This window comes from Varanus komodoensis, unplaced genomic scaffold (assembly GCF_004798865.1).
Source record: "Varanus komodoensis strain SLA01 unplaced genomic scaffold, ASM479886v1 scaffold11, whole genome shotgun sequence".
Classification (NCBI taxonomy): domain Eukaryota; kingdom Metazoa; phylum Chordata; class Lepidosauria; order Squamata; family Varanidae; genus Varanus; species Varanus komodoensis.
This window is the reverse complement of record NW_025335317.1, coordinates 9,346,542-9,364,972: the sequence shown is the minus strand read 5'-3', so window position 1 is coordinate 9,364,972 and position 18,431 is coordinate 9,346,542. Positions and strand designations below refer to the sequence as shown.

General features: G+C 46.7%; 1 protein-coding gene across 1 annotated transcript in view; it reads right to left on the bottom strand.

Moving 5' to 3' along the window:
• FAM13C (family with sequence similarity 13 member C) overlaps positions 1–3,926 on the bottom strand; it is a 52,781-nt gene extending 48,855 nt beyond the window's left edge. Inside the window, exon 1 of the mRNA XM_044420061.1 lies at positions 3,836–3,926. Coding sequence (XP_044275996.1) covers positions 3,836–3,897 — 62 coding nt within the window. The 5' untranslated portion in view covers positions 3,898–3,926. The remainder of the gene's footprint in view (positions 1–3,835) is intronic.
• Positions 3,927–18,431: the final 14,505 nt, after the last annotated feature.

The window sequence follows — 18,431 nt, the reverse complement described above, 5'->3', positions numbered from 1 at the left end:
TTCCCCCATCTGTTGCTTGGGGACAGCTCACCAGGACATTGTAACCATAGAGAATTCTTCTGAACGTCTACTCAGAACCAAGCTTCATTGAGCTGGGGCTTACTCCCAGTGTGCATAGGATAGCAGCCTAAAGTTGACTGATCTACAGAATGCACCAATGCTCAACATTTATTTATTTATTTAAAACATTTCTATGCCGCTCCCATCGCAACAAAGCCTCGGGGTGGCTCACAACAAAAACAAAACAAACAAATTCATCCAAAAATTATACACTAAAAATATTAAAACCCGGTACATCTCGGCTTAATTTTTTTAAAAAAAATCTACATAATAAATTAACACTTAAGTTTTAAATAAAAAGGTCTTAGCCTGGCGCCGAAAAACAAGTAACGACGGCGCCAGGCGGACCTCTCTGGGGAGCGCATTCCATAGGTGGGGCGCCACCGCAGAGAAAGCCCTCCTCCGGGTACTCACCCTCCTAATATCATTCACGGAGGGCTCCCAGAGAAGGGCATCTGTTGCTGATCTCCAGGGGCGGGAGGGCATTCTGAAGTGTGTGTGTGTGGTGGTTTAGGAAATTATGCTAATCTCAAGCTTATCGGCCAAAAGGGCAACAAAAACACAAAAAACCCAGCAGGCATGTCAAGGAGTGGGAAATGCACTGTGGGTGGGAAGCAGTACTTTTCCCTTGTTCCCTGATCCAGACAAAAATCACCCCGCTTCGAAAATAGCTGCTCACCAATGGAAGCCTTCCTCCTGGTACAGGTAACAGCTTCAGGGAGGGCGGGGCCGATGCTTATGGGTCCTTAGCAGAGAGGGAAAGGGTTAAACCCAATCTCATGATTCAGATCCTGCCCTGCACTTGAGTTTAGGGGCTTAAAAATAATTCCTGTTAAATGGAAACACGCATCTGACAAAATGTTTAGTTTCAGTTGTGCAAAGTGGGTATGCAAACTTCATACCCTTGAATGGTCTTGTTTGGGTTCACATATGCACTTTTCTATGACAGCCAAATAACTCGGGTTTTTGGATCTCTGTTGTACTTTAAAACATGATGGCCAAAGCAACGGCAATTGCTGTTGAGGGGTGGAGTGTAACCCTTCCCCCAGGTTTTCCTGATCCATACAGCTGCCGCTTGCTCTGCCGAAAAGAACTTACAAGGAGATGGATTTTTTTCCTACAATGAGGCCAACAGCAGCATCAGGAGGGTGCTATAGATTTGGAAAAGGGTGAAACAGGTTAAAGCCCCCATCATCACAATCGCTCCAAAATCCAGATAGGTCTGTGGCTGGTTTTAAGGAGACATGACAATGACAGATTTCCTGCAGGCCTAAACCTGTGCAGAATTGCTTTCCGGAGCTGCCTAAATGTGTTTTCTTTTTGACTGTGATGTCTGAGCAATTTTTTAAGGAGGAAAGGGCAGGCCAGTGCAACCACAGAAAGGAGGTGAAAGTAAAGATGGTTGATGCAGGCATGGTGTTTGGATCAGGACATATCGCCCTCTGAGCCTGGAGGTTTCATTTAACCCATCCTCCGGGAAGTTGTCTAGCCTTTTAAAAAAGCATCTACAGAAGCACAGCATCACTTTCTGATGGTACCAGAATCTGTTCTTTTGATCTCTGAGAAGTTAGAAGAGCATGTTTGAAATTTGGCCCATCAGGCAGTCAGAAGGTAATGGAGCAATATGTGGATTTAACACCCAGAGTTCAGGTCCACCTTTGGCTTCGAGAAAGTTTCCCTCTAGCCCAAGGTTTTGTTTCTAAAAAGTGAGTATGCAGGGCTAAACAAGAAGTGTACAGGCTCTCCCACTTTTTTAAAAGTTCAAAGCAATCACTATGAGGAATAGGAGAATCATGTTTTTACAGTTGTTATTTACATTTTGATGTCACCGGTTGCAAACACTTTCTGGGTGGTTCATGACATGTAAGTCACCCATCCCAGATTTCAACCTGGCCCAACCCTGCTTAGCTTCCAAGAACAGGAAAAATCAGGCACTTCGGGCTATATGGAAACTACACAGCCACAATACTGGGGGACAAACATACAGGTTACCTGTATGTGTAAAAGCTGAGGTGAGTGCTAGATTGGCATTCTGGATTTTAGTCCCCAGGTGGTCTTTCACCATCTTTCATTTGGTGTTTCTGGGCCACTCACACACTCTCAGGCTAACCTACCACACAGGGGCATGGTTTTGAGGATAACAACACGGAGAGGAGGAAAACCTTGGTAGACACCTTGCGTTCTTTGCATGAGTAAGAAAGGTGGGTTGTAGATGCGATGCAATAGTGTACATCTTTACATTTTTCCATAAGGACAAACAGTGGCTGAGTGGGAGAGATTTTAATTAAAAATGGGCACAGGGGAAAGTGTTATTCCCCCTTCCCAGCATTACATTCTGGACAGCATTTCTATCCTGCACTCAAACCAAATGCAGAAGAACCTCTTCACATCTCTCATATCAAGTCTATTTTAGTTCTCTGTCAAAGTCTTCAGGAAAGTTTGCAGACAGGACATAGAAACAGAGAAACAGAGCAAGTCAGAAGGGGCCTGCTGGGCCATCTAGTCTGACCCCGGCTCCAGCCAGCTCTGCTCAGGACATGCCCACCATGTGCATGTCCAGCCTGTCCTTGGCATGGCCTGCCTTGTCTCCATCCTCCTGTATCCAGGGATGCATCAAGGACCCATTGGCTGTTATGGCGAACACAGCAGGTGTGCAAGGCCAGAGCTAGGGAGGGACAGAGACAAGGAGAAGAATGGCAGAAGCGACCTGATGAATGGGGCTCGTAACACCCCACTTTTTGGTCACCTGCTATTCAAGCTAAGCACTGATCTTAGCAGGGAAAAATGCATCCATTGTCCAACTTCTTGGTGGATTTGTTCTCAGAACAACCATTGCAAGCTACTGCATTGTTGTTTTGATTATTCCTCTCTCCATTTCAGCAGTGGAAAATGTACTTCATGCCTGTTTACTACTTCCCTTCTGCCAGCCTTGGGGAACCCTCCTATTTTCTAGCTCCATGAATACAGCTGGGGTGTGGGGAGAACGAGGTTAACATAAACCATCATACTTCAAGGCAGGACATGATATTCGTTCTGGTAAGCCACAAATGCAACTCACAACCTTAAATTAAAAAAAAAAAAAAAAAACCTGCACCTTGGAAAAAAGCAGCACCAAGTGGCTGTAAAAAAGCAATTTAGAAAATAAGGTCGGATGCCATTCTCACATTTTTTAAAAAAATACCATTTTGAGTGTGCATTAAATTCCAAAGAGTGGGGAGGAATGAAACACGATCTGCTGGGCATTTTTGCTAAGACTAAGCGCCACGAGTGGGTTCTCACCCCCCCCCCGCGCGCCGTGGCTCGCGTGCTTTTACAAACCCAAAGGACTTGCTCATTAGCATGACGCGTATCTGCGTTCGCACGCCGAGTTTTCCCATGAGATGCGCCCTAAACATCCCCTCTCCCAACCGCACCGCCGCGGCGCCGTGCAGGGGAGAAGGCAGCGGGGCTCGCCCCGCAATCCGGAGCGGTGCTGAGACACAGACCCCCTCCCGCACCCAGCTGTCCAGAGCGCAGCTCCCAGCATGGAGAGCTGCGCCTCGCGTCGTGTTGCACGCCTGGACAACTGCAGGGGGAGGCGCGGTTGTTGTTGCTTCGGAGAAGAGGCGCAACGGACGGTTTTTGGAAAAGAAGAAAGGAGGGAGAGGAGGAGAGAGGGGAGGGGGGACACGACAGCCAGCAACCGCCGGCGCTCTCCGCGTCTCAGCTCCGCTTGCAGCGCGCAGCATCGCAATCCATAATGGAGTGAGTGGCAGGAAAGCAGAGGAGCACTTACTCTGGCAAAGCGGGGCCGCCGAAGGAGTGGTTCTGGATGCTGAAGCAGAAGCAGGAAAACATCGGAGCCGCGATCACGACGCCGCGCAGGTTCCGCGGTCTCCCCGAACCGTTTGCAGCCGCGGCCACACGGAGAGAGACATGGCACGGAAAACGTCAGGAGAGCGCTGAGGGCTGCGTGCGCGCGCTCGTGCTCGCTCCACGGGCACAAGCCCGTATCCTGGCCCCTTCTGCACATGCTCGCCAGCGAAGGACCCTCCTGGGATTTGGGCACGCTCGAAACCACAACGCCCATGAGGCTTTGCAGCCGTGTGAATGAACCTGGAGGAAGCGGCGCGGCCGGGCAAGCGGGCGCCGCTGGCGTCCCCGGGCGCGCTTCATCCGGCCGGGGCGGGGGTCGCTCCCCGTGCGTCCGAGCGCCTGGCGTCGTCGTCGCGAAGGCGCGGAGCGCTCCGCCTTTGCGCGCGTTGTAGGGGCCGGGATGGGCGCTGCTCCGGCGAATGAGTCGTCTTTGGAGAGTCCCTTCGCAGGTGCCGGGCTGCGCGCGCGGCCTCCCGGGAGGAGCCGCGACGGGGAGGGCGTGGGGCCGGGGGACCCCCAGGGCCCGACCCATGGAGAATCGGCCGGAGGGACGAGTTAGCGCTTCTGCTTCTGCCGCCGCCTCCGCCCCTCCCGGCGAACGATTCCAGGGCTAGGCAACCAAGGCGGAGGATTAGTCCTCGCCTCCCTTGATTTTTGTGTTTTTCCTTTTTCTTTTAGCAAAGGCGTTCTGCACAAATCGAGTGCTTAGAAGCAAAACGAGATGGGGGCGCCGAACGTACGATGCGCCGTGGAAAGCCTCGAGTCGTGCACCTGCGGAGAATAATGAGCCTAGGCAGGGCACCTGGCTCTAACAAAGAAATCTGGAGCAAAGGGGACGAAGAGGACGGACTTGCGCAGTATCCTCTTCGCAGAGGCGCGCCTTGGGCGTTCTTGTGCTGGTTCCTCCGGCGGCATCGCTGTTTATACGAAAGGAGCGTTCAAGACCTTGGACGCGTCCTCACATTTTTAATGCTGCGTTCAATGCATTACTGCATTTTTTTCATGTTTTGAAGTTTTTCAGAACCATCTTGGTTGGCCCCACAAAAGCAGGTCAGAGGTTCAATCTCTCTGTCAAAGCACATCTCCATTTCCCTCTTAGGATGCATGGTTATTTATCCAGTGCAGGAGCTGCTGACGTTCTCGGGTCAAAACACCTAATAAAAACAGATACAAAACAGATACAACGTGAGAGCAAGTTAAGGGTGAAATCTTATGCCTGTTCAGACAAAGTATAACCAGCCATCTTTATAAAACTTTGTCTACATAGGCTCTAAAAGATTTTAAAAATGCAGGACTATGTTATGAATAAAAGCCTGCAGTTGAATAGGTTTTAAAGGCTAAGTAGATGAAAATGTTCTGCCTGTCACTGAAGTGCCATTAAAGTAAATGTCAAGTGAATCTGTCCAGTGGGGGGATTCTCCAGTTTGGGGGCTGCTTCAGAAAAGAGTTCCCATTCATGGGGAACTTGGCATCAAATCCCCATATGGCAGTTGGAGCGAGGAACATCTGGGGAGGGACTGTTCTCAAGCCATGAAGAGCTTTATAGGCCCAACTCCACACCTTGAATTGGACTGGAAATGAACTCAGAGCCAGTGGAGGTGGTGTAATGCTCTTATAACGTGATTGGTCTTCACCTGCCTTATGCTAAACTCAAGGAAACTTTTGGACTGTCTTCAAGGACAGCCTCACATAGAATGTATTACAGTAGTCCAGCCAGGTGGTTCCCAGGACATAGATTACTACAACTGAGCTGTTACTATCCAGGTAGTTCCTAAGCTGGTGTTCCAGACTAATTCAGCAAGGTAAGAAGATGCTTTTGTGTCTCTACTGACAAAGTTGTATCTGCAAAAATCTGCAACTTGTAAACTTGATCCTTTAGGGTTGGTGAACCTGGTTTGGCCTACAAATCCCATCAGCCCCACACAACAAAGCTCATGGTGAGGGATCATGGAAGCTGTAGGTCAAAACATCTAGAAGGCCACAAGTTTCTCGTCCCTGTGAGATCACACTCCTTCACAGAACAGGTTGGACATTTTTCTTCCAGATGGCCAACACACCCAACCAACAATTTTTCCATCTTCTGTATCATCCTTCACTTATAGCAATTTGAGTTAATTCTAAAATACAAAAAAGAATACTTTTCCAGAATTCTTCAACTTTGTTAGAGTAAATATTGGTTCAACGAGGAAGAAATATAAAAAATAGGTAAGGAAAAGCAGAATTATAGATAGAGAGGAGGAAATGAGAAAAATGGTAAGGAGAACTGGAGAATTTTAAGGATAGGATTAAGAGGGGCAAAACTTACAAAGAAGAGGAAGGAACCTAAAACATCTTGGAATAGCAAGTCAGAAACAACAAGGTGGAGAGTCCATAAGGGCGGGCTTGAAACATCACCATATATTCAGAGGGTGGGAAATGTCCGCTCCTCTTCTTGTCACACTGTATGGAATTGTCACCATGTGGAAAGAGGGCACTCGCCTCAGCAACAGGGGTGTCTCCCCCACCCCTGCTTTATCCTTGCCCTCAGTGATGCAGTCAGCCAAATTAGGTGCTGTGAGAATGTGAGCTCCTGGGATTCATGACTGGTTAGGGTCACAAACACAAATGGCACCAAAACAGGAACTGTGGGAGAGGAGAAAAGTGACCAAATCGTTAAATTGTTTCTGATGTTTTTCCCCTAGGGAGTTTCATGCCCGGAAAAGATTCCCTTTTTCTCAAAAATGTTCAAGGATGAGCAATCTGTTTAGCTTTTTTTCCATCCCATGTTGATGCTGCGTAATGCAGTCACAGGTCTAGGAAGAGGTTGTTGAGCAAGAGTTAGTCTTAGCAACGAAATGATGACATGCACAATCTTGGACAATTAAATAGTTGTTGCACTTGTTCAAAGTGAACACAGTTGATACTACAATACGTTCCTTAGAATACAGGAAAAGTTATCTTTGCTAGCTGCTTTTGGACACTTGCTCTCAGCTCTGTGAAGTATGATCAGCACTGATTGTGGTGTGCTCATTAGTCTTTTATGTTCTACAGAGCTTAAATTTTGTCTACTGATGAACGGCCTCCCCTGATCCAATGACACTTGGGTGGGGGAGAGCGGTTCCATTCCTCAATCAATCCAAATCAGATTGAGAAATCACAATATTTGTTATATTCAAGATGACTCTCCTTCCACACACTATAAACCAGTGTGGTGTAGTGGTGAAGAGCATGGGTCTGGGACCTGGGATCCGGTTTCCAGCCCCTGTTCAGCCGTGGAGCCAATTGGGTGGCTGGTCACAGCATCTCAGCCTAACCTACCTCACAGGGTTGTTGTTATGGGGATAAGATTGAGAGGTGAAGGATGGGAATGATGTAAGCCACTTTGTAAGAAGAAAGGTGGGGTGTAATTCTAATAAATACTAAATAAGCCCAAAGCAGAATCATTGCCACACTAAACCCTCTGTTTTCCAGAGAGCTTGTATGCTTACATATATCTCCATACAACCTAAGTTCTCAAACTGAGGTGAGGGCAACTTGGTTGTGATAACGTAGTGCAGCTTTCTTTGCATGATGCCTCCAGAAGATAGGATAGGGTAGCTGGAATCGGTAGGTAGGAGCTGTAGGCCAAATGTTCGTCATTTTCATATTAATGGTCCACAAAACCAAAGTTTAAAGACTCCTGTTGTACAAGCAACAACAGTGTATCTAACCGCCTCAAATTTGGTAGACTTAATTCCCCGAGAAGGGGCAACATGCCTGCTAATTTCATGGAATTCTGTAAAGAAATAAAATATGTATCCTCTTTAAAAATGTTTCATTTTCAAGGCACCTTCATCTAGTTGACAGCTGGTGGACTTCACCCAGAAGGAGCCAGCATACCTAGATTTTTCATCCAATTCTATCAAAAGGTTGTTTGTTTTTCTGGATATAGCCATTTGTGCAATGAGGAAATACAAAACTGAACACACTATCCCAAATGTTCTGAACCAAATGTGTTCTCAACTATATTCCCATTTTGAGGGAGAGAGATAAACTTGTCTTGTTTGAAGAATCACATTCAGAAATGCGGAAACAAGCGAGGTACATTCCGTGTGCTGGGTATCCGAGATTGGGACATATATGGTTGCATTTATATTATAAGAAATGTTTAATTATTGGGCCTGTCTCTTCCCTGGCTGCTTCTGTACATTTTGCCCAGTTTTGCTGCCTGCATTAGCGTTTTACCACCCCATTTCTCAGAACATGCTGTGCTGGAAGAAGCTTGTTTATTTTTGCTGTCCAGGGAAAAAGCCTTGAAAACGCATCTGATTCCGTCTTTTACAATCAAGTCTCTCTCTGAGTACATGTAAAGTGAAGTAAATTTTATTTCACCCAAAGGCAGATTCTCAGCAGGACGTGACCCAGCGGCATATATAAACGCGAATCTAGAACAGCAGGCTAAAAGGCAGTGTACTAAAAATAACCCAGTCTCTCTGCATGTACACAGGGTCTCGGGCCTGTGAGCTTCCTAGCTCGCTTCAATATAAAAAGGAGCATCTGAATCGTGTTCCACTGAAGTGGCTGTGGATGCTACAAGGAAAGCTATTTCACTTTGCTCATTGCCATCTCTAAATCGGTACAGATGGATTGAGCTGCAGTCCTAAGCAAGCTTGAAATCAAGCCCCATTAAACCCGATGAGGCTCAGTTTGGAGTAAATATATATTGGGTTGCATTGTCAGTCACTATGTTATTTTCAGCTTCATCTTGTAACACAGAACATACTTAACTAGCTTCATCTGAAGGCACTCATTATACCTATCAAATACAAAAACAGGCAATACATAGTGTAACAGAAAGTATTCTTAATCCAAGCAAGAATTAGAGCAGTCAGTCCTGAGAGAACAGGCTGCATATCTGCATGTGCCAAAATGCAAGAGAGTTTATCTACAGGCACTGAAAAGTACTAGAAATGCATGTCTCAAAGCCATGACTCACATGTGTGACTACACTTGTTTTCTCAGTATCTTTAAGACCTGAGCTTTGCACCCAGTGCCAGTTTGGCACAAATGCCCATGTGAATCTTCGTATGCATCAAACTTGTGCAAGGTTAGCAAGCAGAGTACATTTGGCCAAGGACTACCATCCAGGATTGGCATGGTTGGACATGGGCCAAGGACCCATAGTTCACACGATCTCATTAAGAAAAGCCTCAAAACGCTTCCAACTCCTCCTCCATCTCCCTCGCAAGCTGCTTCCACTCCTGCTTGTCCCTCTATCCTGGAGGTGATGTTGCTGAGGAAGGGGAGGAGGAGAGACCAGTGCCTACTCGCTCACTCGCTGTCCCTCAAGAGGAAGAACGAGCTGCTGTCAGTGGCCAGAAGAAGGTGGACTTGCTGAAGGAGCCCATTCAAGGGTCTTGCCCAAAGGCCTTTCAAAACTTGGGTGTAGAACCGCATGTGACATTGTTTTGAAAGAGAACACAGACACAACCAAGGCAGCCAGTCATTATTCCTTCCTCTCTAAGCCAGTGTTGATGCAGCCCTTGGATGCCTTACCAGCACGCTGATGGCCACAAACAACTCTGCCTTCAGCTCAGTGGCTCCGCGTGCAGTTTGATGGTAATTGTGATAATTACATATACAATAAATTGTTACACAGCTGGTGTGGTACGGTGGTCAGAGTGTTGGGCTGAGAGATCCGGATTCTATTCTCCGCTCAGCCCTGAAGCTCATGGGGTGGCTCTGGGCCAGTCATTCATTCTCAGCCGAACCGCCTCACGGGGCTGTTGCTGTGAGGATGAAATGGAATGGGGGAGGACGGTGCAACCCCCCAATTTGGGATCCTCACAAGAGGAAGAAGTGCGATGCATCAGTTATCGTTAGATTTCTGAAATCACACCTTCTGCCCAGCAGGCACTTGGGGCAATGCCCAGTGGAAGAAGTAAGCTTGGTACGTGTGCCAAAGCTACCAGTCCTTTGCTTCAGAAATGGTGAAGAAATAACTAAACATGGGTACAGCTGGCATCCTCACCATCCTCACCCTCTTCATCTCTCTTACGGGCAACTCCAGGGATTGAGCACCGACTGGCCTGAAACAGGCTCTGGAAACTAAGGGTTGATACCCCCATGTGTTGGTGAACCTCACAGGACATTATTTGCTTGCTGCATTTCTCCACGTCCCGTACGGCAGGGGCTCCTCTGGAAGCATGACAAGGATGTTACAATGGTTCAGCAGATGCTTAGTGTAGTAAGCATCCCCCATGTCCCAAAGCTGGGCTTAACCAATGTGGGAAGCGACCCGCTATTCTATTCCACCACTGCTAAATAAACACCGTACCAAGCACGGGTGCCAACTTTCGGGAGAAGCCGTTTCGCTGGCCTGAGCGCTTGTGAATCTGCCCATGAGAGAATACCACCTGCATCTTCCCTGTAGTGCAAGTCGCAACACAGGTTTGAACCCTTCCAGTGCCCCGTGTGTCCAGGTCTACCTTTAAAATCCATCCCTAGATTTAATACAAAATGGAGCTGTGGCTATGAAATGGCCAGCGAAGAAGGAAATAACTTCTTCTGAGAAAGAAGTTATCTGACACGTTGATTATCTGAGAAAGCGGCATATACCTGCCATTACGTAAAAGCTCTGTGTGAAGCAATGAGCAATTACCCAGGCAATACCCCTAACGCCAATAAGGAGTCCCAGCGGGTATCAATTATTCACAACCTGAAAGCATGATGTGCCACCTCGCAAGGCTTGCTCATATTTCTTTCGGCAAAATGCATTTAGGAAACTGGCTTTGTATTTAACCCAGCAGCTCCCACATGGGCCCAAAGTATCTAAGCCACATCTAGGAGCTGCCTCGCCTTGCCAGGAGTGTCTAAGCCACATCTAGGAGCTGCCTAGCCTTGCCAGGAGTGTCTAAGCCACATCTAGGAGCTGCCTGGTCTTACAGCCTTCACTTTTCCCTTCCTGGAGAACAGATAAATGGCCCACCTCACCCATTATCCTGCTTCCAGTTGTGCCCTGATTCTTCAAGGAAACTCACCAACAGGATAAGATGGTAATGGACATCTTTTTCGTTTCTGTCGCACTCAGAATTGCATGGGTTCTGGACATGTACCATTACATGGATTCTGGAGGTAACATGACTTGTGACTAATAGCACAATCCTATTGGTATCTGTCCAGAAGTAAGTTCTAATGAGATTATTGGGATTTACTGACAGGTAAAGGCATGCAGGAGTGAGCAATGTGGACGCATGTGGAGCCTCCTCTCCCATGCATATTTGTTGGTGGAACACCAGATCAGTGCCACTTTTCCTTTGAAAACAAGGCATCCCCAGAAATGGATGCTGTTTCTGCATTTTGTTTTCAGGAAAATCACAGGCCGTGCAGCCCAAGATCAGGAGCAAATTCAGAAGCAAAGGCTGTGGCTCCCGGTCAGGGCCAGAAGGCATGGTGTGGCCTGCGGGGCAGGCATTAGCTGCCTCTGGTGTTCATGATTAAGAATACAAGGGTACGGCTAGATCGAACGAAAGGGCCCTGCTCCCATGTTCGCCTGGGAAGCAGGATACGAGTACAGCGACACCCTCCTCCTCATGTTCCCAAGCATCTGGTATTCAGAGGCACGCCCCCTCGGATAGTGGAAGCAAGATGGAGGCATCTGGGTTTGTAGATCTTAGCAGCTATGAATCAGCACAAGTTTCTCTAATCCCCTTTTCAAGCTGTCTAAAGACTGTCAATTCTCCATGGATTTCCCGGATTTGTTGGCTTGTTTTTCAGCAGCCAGTGTTCACGTATTCACCATCCAGCAGAGTTCCTTCACATAAAGACATGAGAGCCACTGCCTGAGTCCACCAGGTCAGATGCTCCCCGTGCCCAGTTTGTCTTAAGAAGCCCGTGATGGACAAGGGTCACGTGAACTGCCAGATAGCGGCTGGTGTCTCATCCACACGCTGAGGCCACATCAACCAAAGAAGACGCCCCATCAGGTGGGCTTTGGATCACTGCAGAGACAGGCCTTGGGGGACAATCATCTGCACAGAAAGTAGAGTAATGCGCTGCACCAAAAGTGCCAACCCGGATGGACCCTTGGAGCGAGTGTTGGACAAGAACCTTATACTTTCGGCAGCCACAATGACTATTGTGCCACTCCAGTGCACAGCTTGCCCTAACCCTTGCCCGACCAGGATAAGCTGGACTACAACTCCCACCATCCCCATCAGTGCCAGATAGAGGTGATGGAGGTTGCAGTGCAGCACTTCTGGAAGGCGTCAGCTTGGAGAAGGCTGAGCCAGAAGCTTGGACCAGGAAGGTCTGAGTTCAAATTCCCAATCAACCCTGACTTTCACTGAGTGAGCATCGGACACTCGCCAACAGCTGAACCATGGAGCTGCCATGAAAATGGGGAGTGGAACCATCTGTGCTCCCCCACGTTTCTTGGAGGGATTTAAATATGATAAATAACACAATCCCTGCAAATAATCTAAAAATATTAATAAATGCAAATACAATTCACACATACAAGTAACCTACAAATATAAATTCAGACTCAACAAATAGTCTTAACTACCAAAGTTTACCTTGTTGACATTTATCAAGATATATGTACCAACCCTTCCTTCTCCTATATTTACCATAGAATCAAAAGTAGAGTTGGAAGGGTCCAGAGGGTCCAGCTCCTGCTCAGTGCAGGTTTCCAACTTAAACCATCCCTCTCAGATGTCGGTCCAGTTGCATCTAGCATGGGAGAGCCCACAACCTCCTTAGGCAATTGGTTTCATTGTTGTGCTGCTGCAGCAGCCCATAATTTTTTCTTGCTATCTAGCCAGCTTCATGCAACTTGAGCCGGTTATTCTGCGTTCTTCACTATGGAATGATTGAGAAGAGATCCTGTCCTTCCTCTTTGTGCCACCCTTTCAAGTACTTGTAGAAAGCTTAAGTTAGAACAGGAAAAAGAACACGTTTGCAGACTGAAAGTATGTAAGAATAATATTTGTCATCATAACTAGAGGAAAAATAGAGTAAGGGTGCTATGCTATTCTGAAGATTGGAAGGCAGCAAAGTTGGAGGCTTACAACCTTCCTGTGCAAGGCGGGAAGGGCACTTCAGCACCAGCTGTGAGGAGGAGAGCAGATGGATGCCCAGTTCCCGATCCCGAGGCCACTGCCTCAGCCCTGATCTCCGATCTGGGAATCCTAAGTCTCTATGGCCCCGCAGGTGCTGTCTAGGGGCTGCGCCCTAAATAGCAAATGGGCTCCTGTTGATGGCTGAAAGAGCTGGGTGGCTCCTCAGTTGTATTCTGCATTTGATCTTCAGCCAAGCATGCTGCAGCCTAATTAATATTCTTTATAAAATATGGCATTTTTGTTCTTTTTGAACAAGCATATGTGTTTGTTTGCTTGGCGCCGTATCTGCTGAGATTTATGCATGTTCCCAACTGTGTGGGGAAATCAACAAATACTGTCGTTTCTGATAGTCAAGGCATGCTTCTTCTTTGCTGAATGGAAGGCTTTTTCACCTGGGTAGATGTCTTTCTCAAGTGTTTATGAGCAGCTGCCATTCCACTGGAGGGGAACCCATCTCCTGCTGGCCAAAACAAACAGGTTCCCAAATATTAATTCCTTCAATGGGCTTGATTTTACCCTTGAAAATACTAACTTTGGCGGGGGGTTGCTGGTAGATTCTTGGAACAAGGTGAACTCTGGCACATTTGAGAGTGGTACAGTAAAACTCTGGATTGCAAACGTAATTCATTCCAGAAACATACTTGTAATCCAAAGCACGTGTATATCAAAGCAAATTTCCCCATAAGGTTCAATGTAAGTAAGGTTAATCCATTCTGTAACTTTTTTATTTTTAATCACAAAAATTTGAAGTGGGAGCACTCACGGGCATGCTGTGTGCAGGGAGATGATGCTGTACTCACACCCGCAGCGAGAGAGAGGAGAACTGGCACTCACCTGTGACATGATGCTGAGCAGGCAAAGCGCAGATAGTGTTCATACTGCAAGACATCCATTGATCAAGTTAAAATTTAGAAAACCTTTTTGCTCAGCTTGCAAAATACTTGCCGACCAAGTTGCTCGCTATCCAGGGTTTTACTGTATAATGTTTTGCACCATTCTGCAGTACTAATGAACCCGCCAGCAACTCGTCCAGATACATGGAGATGCTGGTAGCCCCATGAGGGAAGCTTCTGTTGGCGTTACAGCCATGGGAGAAATTGTTTCATCAGGAGTGAGGTATGCAGGGAGTGGTTAAACCTCTCCCTGCAGGTGCCCGTAGTTTGGATCCTGCTCAACACCTAACACCGTACCACGATCCGTGCCTGTTACCAAGAAAGGCAGAAATTGACATGTGGAATGTCATCATACGCACCATGTCTTCCTATGCTTATGCTTGGACAGTCATCTGGGAGGGATGGTATACATTGGTGTCCTGCAACAGGAGGGAGTTGGACCCAATGGCCCTTTTGGCCCTTTCCAGCTCCACTGTTCTATGATTCCATGTCACACCTGTTTGTCTCTGAGACTCTATTCTAACCTGATCTCCTGACAGAAAAGAAGCAAGTTCAGATTGACAGCTCCCACAGAGACACAAGAATAGCATTCACACAACATGAAAACCTACCATGGTGGATTGACATGTCATCCAAACAGATTTTTTTCCATGTTGTGGATTATTTTTCTGGAGGAAGCCACAGGGAGAAACCATGGTTTGTTCTAGGGTTGTTCTTGCCCGTGATGGGTGTCAAGTCATCTGACCAGGGGAATGATTTTATTTTGGGTCACTTTGTTCAACCACAGAACCACTTGACAAGAGCAGACAAACTTTCATGACCTCAGCACTGACTGCCCTTTCACTGATGCTCAAATGCCGCTTGGGAAGGGCTGTTGCTTCTTCCCAACTTTTAAAATAAAATTCAGTGGCTCAAAATTGCACAAATGGGATCACAATGGTTTTTTGTGAAGAGGTTGCCTTTCTGCCAATTTGTGTAAAGTTACATAGGAAAGGAGAAGAAATAACAGTTAGAAAACACATGATTCTGTTGAGGTAAGATGGAAGCACCAAAAATGGAGAGGGGAAATCCAAAAGACTAACTGCACAAAAACAGGACAGAGAGAATGGCTGGGTTAGCCTGACATAAAAAGCCACAATGGTTTTCTGTACAGGATGGTGTGTTGTGTTGGCCGACCCCTCTTGTGGTGTTTCAGCATGATACATTTGGTTTTTAGGAACCACAATAGGGATCCATGGTCTGTTTTGTGGTTTCCATGCTTCACCATGGTTTCTCTTGGTTGTCCAAACCCAGCATTGTGGTTTCCACAGTCCTGGTATGCAGATACCACAGAGTGCCCTGGAAAAGGCAGCAGAGCTGCTCCTGCCATCCAGTGTCAGGCACCGTGGCTGATAGGATATGTGCTAATGGCAGGAGGGAACCACACTATCTTAGAAAGTACTTAATTGGCAGGCACATCCGGGCAAACACCATGCATCATGGGAACATCGGAGGGTGGCTTGCCATGACACGTGGTTTCAGCCACTCTCCCCCACTTGGCAAAGTGATCTTCTCAGTTTTAAGTATTGAACCAGCACTTCTGAGTGTCTTTGAACACTTGCTGACTCTCCAGCTGCTCCAGAAAGGGGGTATTTTAACTCTCCTGCCCTGTTAAGTTCCTTTTTGGAGCACTAACTGTTGTGACTGCTGTGACTCCCTGACAGCTTTTTAGAGAATACAGAAATGTACACAAAATGAATAGCTGGGAAGGGCATGGAGGGGAAATGTGTGCATCTGCAGCAACGTAGAAGTTGCAAAAGACCGGGAAAACAACCATTAAAATTATGAGCGCAGTCACACAACCTTCAGGGCTGAACGTATTTAAAGATGACTTCGGCTGTGCTTTTCTGAGGCTCCAGAAAAAATAATGGCAGCAAAAAGGAGTAGTAATTGGAGCAGGGCTGGGGTGGCAAGATTGGTTCTGTACTGAAAGACACTGAGACGTGTGCCAGAACTGAGGGGACTGAGCGGGAAGGAATAGGGAGAACAACCCATGGTGAGCCAGGCCATCTATGGGGTATACTGTCCGTTGTTCAGTGAATAACCAACCTATTGTGGCTTATTTCACGGTGGCTTAGCGTCACAGGCAAAGGCACCCAACAAGCAGCTTTTTCCGTCCATAGGTGCTGCTCATTGCTCGCACAATGACATAGATGTGTAGGCTGAAACAAATTGTTCTATTATTTCTGTATCTTGCAAAACATCATTTTTTCCTACTGTATGTGATTGATTTCTCAAAGGCGCTGGCATCATCTTCTCACCTCCTCAGATTTTGAAGAGTCATTTTAGATAAAGGAGAAAAATATAAAATTATTCTGTGCCTGATTCTTTATTTAAGTGTATTTAAAAATACTCCTGAATGAATAACTCATGGAAGTTACCCAGGAAAAGTGAGATTCCTCTATAGCCCAACCCTATGTGCATTTACTCAAAAGTAAGTTCCACTGATTTCAGGAGGACTTTGTCCAAGCTGTGCATAAAATTGCTTCCACGGAGGAGGTAATTTTGCTTTATCTTGCACCAACACAGACATTACTGCTTTAAGGCTATATTGAATGTATTGTGGTCCAGATCTTGCTCAAACAAGAGCCCAGACACATAAGGCACCTACCGAGTTGAAGCTAAGCAGATCTGGCTCTGGCCTGAGCTTGGAGGGGAGACCACCTGGGAACCACAGAGAGCCACCTCAAGTTCCACAACGGGAGAAAGGCGGGGTATCAACGTAATCACTCAGTCAAGAGCTATTCACAGTAAGTGGCCCTGTATGTCCATTGAGTGACCTCCATTAAGAGATGCATCAAGCCAGCACAGTGGTATACATATCGGTCCCACCTACTTAAAGTTTATTTATTGTAAGCCACCCCGAGGCTCATGCGATGGGGCGGCATATAAGTTGTTTAAATAAATACATTCCTGGAGATCTACTGTTTGCTAGAGTCATGCACAGCCCCAGTGCAAAGAAATAAAAGTTAGCATGTAATTATCAAGAAGGTGCTTAGGCATATTTTTTATTTTTCTATTTATATCCTGCCTTTTTCCTACAAAGGGCTCAAGGCAGCTTACATCTCCTCCTCCTCCTTATCCCCACAACAACAACCCTGTGAGGTAGGTTGGGCTGAGAGTCTGTGACTGGCCCAAAGGCACCCAGTTGGCTGCATGGCTGAGCGGAGACTCGAACCCAGATCATCTTGAGTCCCAGTCCCACGCTCTTAACCACTACGCCACACTGGCTCTCATATCCACATATCCCAGTGAGAATCAGGTTGAGAGGCCTAGAGAAGGGTAACAGGAGATATGATGGCTGTCTTTAAATATCTGAGGGGTAAAAAATGGAGCGTACTTGTTCCTCTGTTGCAGGAACGCAGATTTTGGTTAAACCTTAAGAGGAAACTCCTAATGGTGAGAACAGGGGGACAGATGCTGCCACAAGTGGGCCCCCTGGTGGTCTTGAACGAGAGGCAAGTCTACCCTCTTCTGGGGCAGCTAGAATCACAGCACCCTTGTCCTGGACAGGGGATTGGAATGATGACATCCCTCAATTGCATTACTCCAATCCAGTCAAACTTGGCTGAGTTTATTCAGAGGGGGATACTACAGAGAAGACAGTGGGACCTTTCCCTTGCTTCAAATCTAAATATTTTTTCAGAGTCAGTGATTCATCTTGCAGGCTGCACATTAAAAATATATGCATGGGCTTCCAAGAAATAAACTTTAACTCAGAGAATAACTTGCATCCAGATGTAGTCATGCTAGGAGTAGACCCACTGCAGTTAACAGAACAGCCAATTTACTTATTTTATATAATTTTATCCCACCTTTTTCCCCACAACAAACTCATAGAGGCTTATATAATTCTCCTCCTGCTGTTCTCAATCTTTTCCCCACAACAACCCCGTGAGGTAGGTTGGGCTGAGAGTCTGTGAGTGGTCCAAAGTCACACCGTTGGCTCCATGGCTGAGCGGGGACTAGAACCCGGATCGCCTGAGTCCCAGTCCAATGTTCTTAGGCACTGTACCACACTGGTGCTCTGATTTAAGTCCTGCTGGTTTCTGTGGCTCTACTGAAAGCATGATTAAAGATGCATTGCTCGGCATATTCTTTTATTGTATAGGATTCCTGTGGAAAAAAGAATGTCCTTATGCTGGCCTGGGTTATGCAGGGAGCTGTAAGGCATTTTTCTGACTAAACATCCATAGTTTTGCACACTATGTCTGATCTCAGTCCTACAATGAACATAAGCCAAATCCTCTTGGTTGTTCAGATGACACACCCCTAAGCAAGCATCACAGGAAATTTGTACTGACCAAATAATCTTTACATTAAACTTGTGATGGAAAAATCCATTTCAAAGGGTGTTGCCTCTGTAGATTGAAGCTATGCAGAGAAAGCACTGTAAGGCAGAACAGATAAAGAGAAAGAGGAGAGGGGAGAGTCGATTGGTACAATGCAAAGCCAGGTAATTTGTTAATTTACTGGATGAAAGTTCCTTGACCACCTTGCTGAG